The sequence below is a fragment of the Phyllostomus hastatus genome, unplaced genomic scaffold, assembly GCF_019186645.2.
Source record: "Phyllostomus hastatus isolate PE091 unplaced genomic scaffold, TTU_PhHast_1.1 phas_scaffold_78, whole genome shotgun sequence".
NCBI classification, from domain to species: Eukaryota; Metazoa; Chordata; class Mammalia; order Chiroptera; family Phyllostomidae; genus Phyllostomus; species Phyllostomus hastatus.
The window spans coordinates 45,333,680-45,346,609 of record NW_025334041.1 but is presented as its reverse complement, the minus strand read 5'-3'; the positions used below and the strand labels follow the sequence as shown (position 1 = coordinate 45,346,609).

At 37.9% G+C, this 12,930-nt stretch overlaps 1 protein-coding gene across 2 annotated transcripts in view; it reads left to right on the top strand.

Annotated features, from left to right (window-relative positions):
• RELN (reelin) overlaps positions 1 to 12,930 on the top strand; it is a 561,035-nt gene that overhangs the window by 454,102 nt on the left and 94,003 nt on the right. For both annotated transcript variants that reach the window (XM_045827532.1, XM_045827531.1), the window contains exons 32-36: positions 3,717 to 3,875; positions 4,062 to 4,250; positions 4,779 to 5,052; positions 7,475 to 7,615; positions 7,720 to 7,897. In XM_045827532.1, the coding sequence (XP_045683488.1) occupies positions 3,717 to 3,875; positions 4,062 to 4,250; positions 4,779 to 5,052; positions 7,475 to 7,615; positions 7,720 to 7,897 (941 nt within the window). The remainder of the gene's footprint in view (positions 1 to 3,716; positions 3,876 to 4,061; positions 4,251 to 4,778; positions 5,053 to 7,474; positions 7,616 to 7,719; positions 7,898 to 12,930) is intronic.

Genomic DNA, 12,930 nt, shown 5'->3' with positions numbered 1-12,930 from the left:
GGCCAGCCAGCAATATACCATGGTAAGCTTTTACAAAATTATCCTACACAAAGTATATGAAGTTTGAAGAAATGACTATTTCTCAAGCACATACTTTGACCATGCAGAGATAGGAGCTTTGAGAAGTGCAAAAAAGGACAGAGTCCTGTCCTCAGGTCCTTGTTTCCTGATTGGTAAGATAGAGTATTTTAATGTTTTCTTTAACCCCTTTAATAAAATTACTATTTTAAAATAGTTTTCGGTTGAGATAGTGTAGCAATTGTGTGTATAACTCTTCTGAAAATTACAAATCCATATCCGAATTTGTATATGAGCTACAAACAAACAAGACCTCTGAGCAAAGTATAACAGGGAGCATCCACTCTTCATAGGCATGAGGCTCTCCTCCCTACTTAATATCTGATTACGGCGCTCTTACATGCCCTTTGGGGGAAATTCCCTTAGGATCCCTTCAGGAAAAAGAAACTTTTACTCAGCTACTCCTGAGTCATTTTCTTGAACTCACTGCTGGCCATGTAATTCATATCCCACAGGCATTTTTTAGCCTTTTATTAAAAACCAGCTGTTAAGCCTTGGCTGGTGTGGCTCAGTGGATTGAGCACAGGTCTGCAAATCAAAGGGCCACTGGTTCAATTGCCAGTCAGGCATGTGCCTGGGTTGTGGGCCAGGTCCCCAGTAGGGGTCTTGTGAGAGGCAACCACACATTGATGTTTCCCTCTTTCTCCTTCCCTGTCCCCTCTCTCTAAAAATAAATAAATAATATCTTTAAAAATTTTTGAAATACTGGTTCTTAAAATGTAAATCTTTCTAAATCCTTGAACAAATCTTTTTCAGTGAAAAAAGTAAAGATTTTTTACTTACTCAAACTGAAGTCTCAATTTACATATTTGGAATTAAAGTTAAAATTAGGCTATTTTCAGTAAGACTGGGAAGAATGCAGATGGAGTTATAATTTTAAAAGAGAAATGTTTTACATGACTCTCAGTAGATGAGCTAAAATAGCTTGGTTTGGTCAGATGTGCAATTTGTTAGATGACACAGCTAGCGAGGCTCAGCAATTGACATAAAATATTGATTGCTGTTTCCCCTTATTTCATTTCTCCACTTTTGTACTTATTGAGGATGCTTTTTTTATTGTCCTTTGGAATTAGGGGATCCTCATCGCTACAGACTGTTTTACTGCCTGAAGATGTCTGTGACTCTCCTAAAAACAGTAATGAGAAGAAAGGCAACAAACAAACCAAATGGAGTACAGACCTCATGAGCCACACCTCTCATATTTCAATGTACATCTGAGTCCCTTCAGAGCCTTGTTCAAATGCAAATTCTGATTCAGTAGGCCTGGGCTGGTATGCTACATAACAAATTACTTCAAAACTGAGCATCTGAAAGCAACAAACATTTGTTATCTTCCAATTTCTGTGAGTCAGGAATTCAGGAGGAGCTTAGCTGGGTGGTTCTGGTTTAGGATTTCTCATGAGGTTGCACACAAGATAAAAGCCGGACAGGGTGCAGTCATCCACATACTCAGCTAGGGCAGGAGGATCTGCAATATTCCCAGATGACTCACATGGCTGTTGGCAAGAGGCCTCAGTATCTCACTATGTGAACCTGTCCATAGGCTGCTTGAGCGTCCTTATTGCCTCTCAGCAGTTTTCCTCAGAGTGAGAGATCATGAGAGAGATCCAGGAAGAAAGTGCAATGCCTTTTATGGCCTAGTCTCAAAAGTCACATGCTGTTGTCCCTGCCATAGTCTGTTTATTAGAAGCAAGTTACTATATCCACCCTCACTCAGAAAGAGGAGAATTAAGCTCCACTTCTTGAACGGAGGAATGTCAAAGAATTTGGGGGCATGCTTTAAAACCACCACAGGTAGGGCCTGTTCCCAGGTGATGCAGGTTCTGGTCCTTGGACAATACTTTCAAGTAGAAGATATTAGAAAGGGTTTTATTGTCATGTTGTTTAATTTCTGGTACCATAGTCCACCTCCTGAATATATCACCCAGGTAACTAAATTACTCTCTCCCTCTCCCCTCTGCCACTCACCTTATTAAATATAAACCATAGCTACACAAATTGATAGCCACAAGTAAAACTAAATTTTAAAGTGCCTGCTCTTTCAGCCACCCAAAATTGTGTTAAAAACACATAGGACATATTTTGAGCAAGCATCAAGGATTGGAGATTGGAATTTTGCCAGACACTCCTCAACTTAATGAGAATAAACACTAGAAGCAGCCTAACTTCCATTTTCTTCAAGATTTTGATGTAACTCTCTCCCTTCTCCAACACATGGATATTACCTCCACTCAATGAAGTGTTACCTGCCCATCTCTATACCTGTATACAGCATACTATCTCCCCAAAGAGTTCCTATTCTTTGAGCTATTTTTATCCTCTCACTACAAATGATGATTTCTTCTATGTTATATATGGCAGAATCGATTCTCCTGAGATTTCTAATTTTTTGCATATTAGGCATTATTGTTCCTGTCTTCATCTCTTGTCAGATACAGTGACAATAATTCCATGTGCTATTGATTATCTTTAAAGGGCTTTGTTTATATTTTGTTATAATGTTTCTTTAAGTTTAATTTTAGTAAACTCTTTGTTATCCAGCATGATAAAGGATAGAAATATTCTGGTCAGTTAATAACAGGGAATTAAAAAGTTGTTGTATGCACCATGAACAACTAAACATTTTGCAAAAAGATTAGAATATAATAAAATTAATATAACAAATACAACTTTACTAAACACAGTTTCTATGAATACTCAGAAGTTACTTTAGTATCCCATCATAATTATTTACATGGAGTGTCCATTTTAGGATAAGTTATGGAATAGGCAATCATATAGATGTCAAATCTATATATATATATTTTTTTGATGGAATGCCCTCTACCAATGATGAAGGAGTGAAAAATGAACAGGCGTCTCCTCATTAGCAATTTTCCTTTGCATTCAACATTACCCTTTCCCTATGTCCTCTTTTAAAATAAAAATATTTCTAGGGGAAATAGCAGGGGTAGCACATGAGGTTCCATAAACTTTAATGCGCAGGTCCCTAAATCATGTCACTCTGGTGATGGGTACAGGGATGTTGGGTGGAGGGATAAGTGAAAGCAGAAAGGGTGACACAGAGGAGTGTGGTCTTCTGTTTTGCAGTTTAATAATTTGGCTTCATTCAGACTTCAGTGACCAAGGTCTGACAAAGTGTGAAATGCCAGGAAAGGATCCTTCTGTATAATAGAATTTCAAATCTGGCCTTGCTTACTATCTGGGGCTTTGGCAGAAAACAGCACTACTAGATTTTGTGCTGGGGAAATTGAGATATTTCTTCTGAGTATATAATAATGATATGAGACTGTAATAATCAGGACAGAATCTAAAATTCAAATACACAATCTAGAGTGGATTTTTATGTTCCCCTTACCAACCTACTCATTGCTCATACAAAGCTGAGTGGTCTTTAAAAGAGCTTATGTATTTTTTTTCTCCATTTGCTCCAGTTGGTGCCTTAGAAACTGTCAGGAAATTGATGAGCCTTCAGGTCTACTAATTCATTCCTTGGAACTTAGATGAATGTGCCCTCATTCTATGAGATGCAATTTGAAGTTTCTGCTTCAGTCTTGCCATTTAGAAAATACTGTTCGTTGCCTTTTTTGCCTCTAGGAAAGCTGTCCAAGTAACTGGATTTATGTCTTTTAACTCAGGGCTTATTGTTCAGTATTCAAACGACCATGGAATAGCCTGGCATTTGCTTCGAGAGTTGGACTTCATGTCCTTTCTGGAACCACAGATCATTTCCATTGACCTGCCACGGGAGGCTAAGACACCTGCAACAGCTTTTCGATGGTGGCAACCCCAACATGGCAAGTTACTGCTCACCCCAACTTTCCTGATAGCATTTAGGTTATATAGTTAAAGCTACACTGTATTATGTGTTTCTTAATTTGCTATCAATTTCTAAATAATTTGTTTTTAAAGTATGGTCATACAGATACGTATATTATATAATAGTGAACTTTCTCTAACTGCCTTTCTTCATCTGATTTCAGGGAAGCATTCAGCCCAGTGGGCCTTGGATGATGTCCTTATAGGAATGAATGACAGCTCTCAAACTGGGTTTCAAGACAAATTTGATGGCTCTATAGATCTGCAAGCCAACTGGTATCGAATCCAAGGAGGTCAAGTTGGCATTGACTGTCTCTCTATGGATACTGCTCTGATATTCACTGAAAACATGGGTATATATTTTCACTAGATAATGGAGAATATTTAATTAACTAAAGGACTAAATTAACTAAAACCCAAGAGGAGATTCTCTAATGCAAAACTATGTGCATAACTGCCTGTCATGAGGGGGAAAAAGTTGTATTATCCTCTAATATAACTTGATACACCCAATGACAGTTTTCATTGGAACTATCTTTCACAGAGCATGCATAATATGACTAAGTTTCCTTAAAAGAAGAGCAAAATATGTCTATCTGAAAATATTCCTATGTTTCCTAATTTGCAGTATTACAGACTTAAGACTCTATGTAGCCCTTCTCAACGTAGTAAAGTTTTTCCAGTTAGCTGCCTTCCATATTTTCAAGTCTATGCTAACCAAATAAAAATATTTACCATAAGACATAAAGTCAAAGCACATATGAGGCATTAGTAAGACATGATTTTCATTTGCTACTGGAAGTGTCCATGGCAAGCATAAATGCTAAATAAGAAAAGAGAGTACAATTATACATTGCCCATTAAATTTTTCCTTTTTGTAGGAAAACCTCGTTATGCTGAGACCTGGGACTTTCACGTGTCAGCATCGACCTTCTTGCAGTTTGAAATGAGTATGGGCTGTAGCAAGCCCTTCAGTGACTCCCACAGTGTACAGCTCCAATATTCTCTGAACAATGGCAGGGACTGGCATCTTGTCACTGAAGAGTGTGTTCCTCCAACCATTGGCTGTCTACACTACACAGAAAGTTCAATTTACACCTCGGAAAGATTCCAGAATTGGAAGCGGATCACTGTCTACCTTCCACCCTCCACCATGTGAGAATTGTCATTTGGCTACATGTCAGAACTTTAGGTTTCTGTCACCTAATTTAAAAATAATTGTGATTCCACTTGGCAATTCTATTATTTCCTCATGAAAATTATGCACAGAATGTGCCAGGAAAAAAGTGCAAGATGCTTTAGGTTGCAATTTTTAAATATGGTTAAGAGTTCTAAAAGTTTTTCAAGACTGAACTTTGCTGTTCATCAGCAACATGAAGGCTGCCTACCAGATTTCATTTTTAAACTGTTGTAAAAATAAGTGTCTTCCCAATAACTAGACAGATACTTATGCACATTGAACATTATATGAAATCATCACATATAGAAAAGTGTCTTCAGTTTTTTGTCCATTTGTTTGAACTCTCAGTATCACACTAAGAATAAAAGGTTGGTTCCTTGAGAATGTTCATATTGTTTTACCCCTTTCTTCCCCTCACCAGCATTTCAGATCACATTCAAGAGTTGTATTAGGGCCTATATCAGGTTCTTACTTTTGTGGTTTAGTCATTTGGTTACTTTAGGATCTTTCTAGGCACTGAGGTGTACTATGGTGGCTGGTTGGACATTGTGCTATCCGGTACTGCTCCCCCAGGCCCCTGCCTTTCCCCTCCACTGTTCTATTCTGACTTGCCTCTGCAGGCTGCATTTGCCAGCCTCCTGTATCTGCTGGCTTCCTGATAGATTTAGACAGTGGCAGACACTGGCAAGAGATTGGAGGGTGGAAGTAGAGGTAAACCAGGATATTCCTCCCTCCCCTTTTCTATCTTAAGTGCATGTTGGCCAACTTCAGTGGCTCTGCAGATGGCCCTTCATGTGACCTTGACTCCTGGACAGCAGCAACATCTCCTCCCTCTGTCCCTCCAACTTTGTACTTATAGTGGCTACCTGACTTTGGTAAACTCTGATTTCCTCAGAGTTGGCTTCTTGGCTACTTGGCTTCTTGGCTTCTCAGTTCTGCCACTAACTGTGCATATGATTCTTTGCATTAAATACTTACAGTGTTTCTTGTTTTCCTGGTTCAATTTCAATTCAGAGAAACACAACCAAACATCAGAAAAAAATGCATGAAACCAAAGCATTTAAAATTTAACCTAAAATGGTTTTCTATGGACCCCAGAGCTTTAAAGGATGCTTCCTTATAGCTGACTTATTAACTTTATTTTTATTCAACAAACATTTATTAAATCTCTATTGTGTTTTTGACTTCTGATACAACAGAAATAAGCTGATTCCAGGACACACTATATTATTTAAGATAACAGATATCTAAGCAGTTGTTTATGATATTAAATGATAACAGGTAAATAGTCAGGGATACTATTAAAACAGAGGGGTGCTACCTAAGTCAGTTTGGGAGAATGGAGAGCTTCCTGGAGGAGCTGATGTCTCAGCTGAGCATAAATAAGTGAGTAGAGCTTGCCCAAGCAAAGAGGGCTCATAGGAGGGACCAGAAAAAAACATGAGCTCATGGGGAAGTTCAAGGATTCCTTGCTGTCAGAGTATAATTGTGAGGAAAGAAGGCAGATGAAGAAGGGACCATGTGTGTCATCTGAAGCAGTTTGGCCTTGACATTGCATACATTGGGCAACAATTTGAGGGGTGTTAAGCAGAGGGGTGACATGATTAGATTTCCATTTTAGAGCCACTGTGCTAGCAGCTCTGTTATGCTGAAGAACTTTTATAGGGGAAGCGATAGCAGTTGAAAATTACTATTGAAATTCTACTCAAAGCATACTGTGTTCCAAATTCCATATAACTGACTAAGACTCTGCTGTATAATCTGTTTCTAAATGAGAGGCTGCTACTGCTGTTTGGTTAGGCTATGTGCATTTCTGGATAAAGCGGTCTTCTGATACTATATTCCAAATAACGGGTTGCAAGTATAATAGGAGATATAAGGATGCAATGCATCATTCCAGTCCTCACCTTTAGGGAGCAAATCAGAGGCAGAAGTCCAAGAAACTTCCATTTACTCTCTCACAAACCATTTAGGGGCAATAGAACAGGGACCTCATGGCAAGAACTTTGTAAGGTCTCAACTTTTTCTCATATTCATCATCCTGGGTCTCTTTCCCAATTCTGAATAGCAGTGAAAGCCTGAAAGCAAAAACTAAAATTCTGCATGTAGTTCCAACACACAACAAATCAATAGTTCAAAATAACTTCCCCACCCCACACATGTGTTTGGAGGCTCTTTATATGAAAGAAATGATGAAATATTTTAAAAGTCTGTTTTTCACACTCTTATTTGTGGTGTAAGAAGAAACAGCATCTAATACTTGGTATGAAAATCAAGTGTCCTAAATAAGACGGAACTGGAACCTGGAGGAGGGCACTTGAAAGCAAAAGGAGAAAATATAAATGTCCTCATGCTTTCAAGGTTTCTTGTCAAACTCAGTGTGTTTTCCTTGGTTAGATCTCCCAGGACCCGGTTCAGATGGATTCAGGCCAACTACACTGTGGGAACCGACACCTGGGCTATTGATAATGTTGTGCTGTCTTCAGGGTGCCCTTGGATGTGCTCAGGACGAGGAATTTGTGATGTTGGACGCTGTGTGTAAGTGAATAAAACTGGCAATATCTTTTTTATAACGCAAAAATAAAAATGGCTTTTTGAACTCAACACAAATAATGCCTTTTCTCCACTCACTTTTTTCTTAGGTGTGACCAGGGCTTTGGTGGAGCCTACTGTGTTCCTGTCATCCCTCTGCCCTCTATTCTTAAAGACGATTTCAATGGGAACCTGCATCCTGACCTTTGGCCCGAAGTATATGGTGCAGAACGGGGAAATCTGAATGGTGAAACCATCAAATCTGGAACATCTCTCATTTTTAAAGGGGTCAGACAAGATTCTACTTCTCTAAACAACTACTGAAATTCCTTTCTCCAGTCTCTCCTCCACACAGATGCATTTCTGAATCTGTTCAGATGATGTATTATTTTATATGTAATTATTGTCTTTTAGCCCAAACCATTTTTCCTCTTCTGTTCAGTACATTATTTATGATTGCTTAGGCATAAAATTTTTTCTCTGCTTTGATAATCAGACTTTCTTGTTGAATTACAGATATAAAGATTATGAAGATGCAATTTCTGGAATTTTCACTTCTAGAATATAACACTTTATGTGTTATTGAATATTTAACTTGCAATATTTTAAGTGGTTTTATGAAAGGCCTTTGCTCTCTTTATAGAATAATTTTATGACCTTGAGAAAACCAAAGATATAAATCAAGTTAGATAGTATTCTCAAGTGTTCTTAATATTTTTTGTATTTCATCCTAGATATGTGGTTAAAGAAATAACAAGTAATTGGGTGACACTCTGTGCTAAGCTGGCACATCTTCAGATGTGAATACATGCTATATCAAGTCTCTCTCAGCATGGGAAAATCAGCTAATCTAGGTGTGCAAATGAAATCTTTAACAAAAATCAGCACAGGTTTCTGTGCAACCGTAATGATTAACACCTAACACTTGAAAATTAGATACCCTGGAACCTTTTCAATTATAGTTAATAGATGATGCCTATCAGCCTTATTTAAATTCAGAGTTTTCTCAAGTTTGGGATGAGAAAGAAAAATTACTTAGGGAGTCTAAGAGATTTACAAGTCCCTAAGAGTTACGAGGAAACCAGGAAATTAAGGTAGAACATTTCAGAGTAGGAAGAATTGGGTTTTTGTTATTGCTGTTGTATTGTGTGTGTTGTGTATGTGTGATTTTTAGTCTTGTCTAAGGCTTTAGCTGTCATTACCACTAACTCAATTCTGATATGCTTGAAGCAGTTGATAAGACCATAAAGGAGAACCTCTGTGAATTTTCATAATTCAAATATCTTTCCCTGATAAAATTTTAAACAGTAGAATTAACCTAGATCCTATAAACAGAAGACACAGTCTTTTATATTCCCCTTTAGCCATCCAAATGCAAGGGCAACCAAGCATTATACAACTTAGACATATTATCCATCAGCTCTGCAAGATGTAGAGAGGGCTCAGTGTGTGCCATTCAGTAGGCTGTAGTTTGACCTAAAAAGGCATTCTTTCATGAAAAATGAAATGATAGTCTCTTTTTAATGTTTACAGATTTGGGAGTAATATCACTTAAAATAGCTTACTGGATGCAAAAGAATTTGTCACAATTTTTCAACCAATGAATGCATAAATAAGTGGAACAACAAATACCTCCCTCCCCCACTCTCTCTCTCTCATTTCCCTCTTTCCCTTCCTCCCTTCCTCTCCCTCTCTCAAACCAATGAAAAAAAACTTACTGGTTTAAAGAAGAAAGAATTCCTCACATTTTGCACAAATGGATTACTCAATCTGGAAAAAGAATGAAAGAGGAAACATATCTACATGAACTAGAATATAGGTAGAAGCAGGGCCTGACAGATTCACCTTGTAATTATCAATGTCAAGTACTGAAGTATAAACAAATATTGCAAATATAAAGGAAAGATACTTTCATATTGTAGATCACATTCACTTTCAACAAAATTGTTCCTACAAAATGCAGTGTAAAATAGGTCCTTTTATAGAACAGCTTATACTTACATTTCATAATCAAAAGAGAAGGGCACTCATATTCCTTTACCTTGATATTAGCAAGGAGGGTTTATTAGCTGGATCTATCAACTAACCACCTCAAACCTTTTTCATTAGAAGCTGAAGAAGCTGCCTTTCTACATAACCTCAACCTCCACATGGAAACAAGCTGTAAAAACATCCGAGGCTCAGCACTTATAAGCACATGAGGGAGAGTGTGATGACACTGACATGAAGAACAGGCATTGATTAGGTGTCACAGAGAGCAGACAGTGAGTTATTGGGATAAAAGAAAAACAAAGACTGGAAATCTAAGGCTTTTTACATGATCACCTTTAATCCTGGAAGATTGAATCTATGCTTTGTGAAGTTTACAGATGGGTTTAAATGCAGTTGCTTTCTCATACAATATCAAATAATTATCTAAATCTAAATTTAATGTATTATGTGGATGTCTTCTTCTAAAACCAAGAGATGATTTAATAAGCAAAATGCTGATGAAAGATAGAGGATAAGTTTCAGAATCTGACATGTCTAGGTTCAAATCCTGCCATTACACTTATAAACTGTTACTGTCCCTCTGACTGTCAGTCTTCTTACCTGCAACATAACGATAATGCCTTCCCCTTAGGAGGGCTGGGTGCTTGAAGTGAGTGTTAATTTTAGAACACAGCATGTTGTGGGCAATATACGGTTGCTATTACAAAATCAGTTCTATTTAAAATTTGTCATCTATTAAGGAATGTGCTCTATAGTAAATGTTATGAAGAGGAAAAATTTGCATTGTCTAGCTAAAATTATGTTTGGTATTTGCTGATCGATAATTAAGAAATCAGTTGGCAGTGTCCACTCAGTATCACACAGCCCTCCACCACTGAGGAGTCATTTCATGCAGAAGTCACAGATGAGAAACTAAAAGGCCCGTTTGGACCATAGGACATTTGCATAATGAAACTTTATTTTACTGGATGTCACAGCAATCCTGTGTATGCATGGAGATAACAAGCTATGGAGCTCTCAATCCCAGGCAACCAGAAATAGTTAATTAGCAGAAAAAATTTAAAAAGCTAATGTGATCATTTTCCTCCTTCTTTGGTTTCTCTGTATGAGCAGTTACCGCCAAGACATAAGGACTTGCTTAGTTATGCCTTATTTAACTTGACCAACTGGAGGGGGTTGTGACAGCCTGAATGAAAGCTCCCGGGGCTGTCAGAGTGTGTGCAAAGGGGTAATAAGTTCCTAAGACTCATAGGAACTCTGAAAAAGTTACCTATTAGTTCCCAGCTTCCAGCAGGAGCACTTGGCACATTTTTCATGTTTCCTCATTAGTCCTCTCAGGGTGTGCTATGATCAGAGGAGGCTATTTTTTAAGAAAAAGAACTTAAGGGGAAAGACACCCATGTGGTGATTGCAGAGAGAAGAGGTGGGTGGAGGTGGAAGAGGATAAAGGGGGGATAAATGGTCATGGGAAAATAAATAAATAAATAAATAGCCCACTCTCTACAATAAAATAAAAAATAAAAAGGCATGTAGATATATAATGCTATCATTTTTGGCACTGCTTTTTATAGTCACAGCAAAGTGTGATTAAGAGTTGAGATAATGAAATTGTGTCATTTAGGCATAAGAAATGAAAGCCTTTAAGAAAGTGGAAACTATCCATTTTTCCTCTTTTTTTTTTTCCTTTTTTTAATTGTTCAATTACAGTTGTCCACCTTCCCCCTCACATTGCTCTCCCCTGCCCTACCCACATCCCACCTCCCACATTCAGTCGCCCCTTGTCTTCTCCATGGGTCCTCATTAAATTTTCCTTGACTTGACCCTTCCCCTTCTTTCCCCTGTTACTCCCCTTCCCCATCCCCTCTGGTCACTGTCAGTTTGTTCTTTATTTCCATGTCTCTGGTCCTATTTTGCTTCCTTATTTGTTTTGTTGATTAGGTTCCACAGGTGAGATCATATGGTATTTGTCGTTTACCACCTGGCTTATTTCACTTAGCATAATGCTCTCTAGTTCCTTCCATGCTATCATGAAGGGTAGGAGTTCCTTCTTTCTTTCTGCTGCATAGTATTCCATTGTGTAAATGTAACACAGTTTTTTAAAGTATATTTTATTGGTTATGCTATTACAGTTGTCCCAATTTTTTCTCCCCTTTATCCTCCTCTGCCCTGCAACCACCAGCTTCCAGCATTCCCTCTGCCTCAGTTCGTGTCCATGGGTTGTACATATAAATTCTTTGGCTTCTCCATTTCCTATACTATTCTTAACCTCCCCCTGATTATTTTGTGCCTTCCCATTATGCTTCTTATTCCCTGTGCCTTTTCCTCCCATTCTCCCCCTCCCCACTGATAACCCTCCATGTGATCCTTATTTCTGTGATTCTGTTCCTATTTTAGTTGCTTGCTTACTTTTTGTTTTTGTTTTTTAGGTTCAGTTGTTGATAGTTGTGAGTTTGTTAGGTTCAGTTGTTGATAGTTATGAGTTTGTTGTCATTTTACTGTTCATAGTTTTTATCTTATTCTATTTTTTAGATAAATCTTGGCTTGGTGATGATGAACTCCTTTAACATGACCTTATCTGGAAAGCATTTTATCTGCCCTTCCATTCTAGATGATGGCTTTGCTGGATAGAGCAATCTTGGATGTAGGTCCTTGCCTTTCATGACTTCGAATAGTTCTTTCCAACTCCTTCTTGCCTGTAAGGTCTCTTTTGAGAAGTCAATTGACAGTCTTATGGGCACTCTTTTGTATGTAACTCTCTCCTTTCCTCTTGTTGCTTTTCAGATTCTCTCCTTACCTTTAATCTCAGGCAACTTAATTATGATGTGTCTTGGTGTATTTCTTCTTGAATCCAATTTCTTTGAGACTCTTTGAGCTTCCTGGACCTCTTGGAAGTCTGTTTCCTTTACCAGATTGGGGAAACTTTTCTCCATTATTTTTTCAAATAATTTTTCAATGTCTTGCTCTTCCTCTTCTCCTTCTGGCACCCGTATGATTGGCAAGTTATCCCAGAGGTTCCTAAGCCTCTTCTCATTTTTTTTTTTGAATTCTTGTTTCTTCATACTGTTCTGGTTGAATGTTGATTTCTTCCTTCTGTTCCAAATTGTTGATCGGAGTCCAGGTTTTCATCCCTTCACTGTTGGTTCCCTGTATATTTTTCTTTATTTTACTTTTTCACTTATTCCTCTATTTTGTGACCATATGCAACCATTTTTATGAGCAGCCCGATTACCAATGTTTTGAACTCTGCATCTGATAGGTTGGCTATCTCCTTGTCACTTAGTTCTTTTTCTGGAGTTTTGATCTGTTCTCATTTGGGCCATATTTGTTTG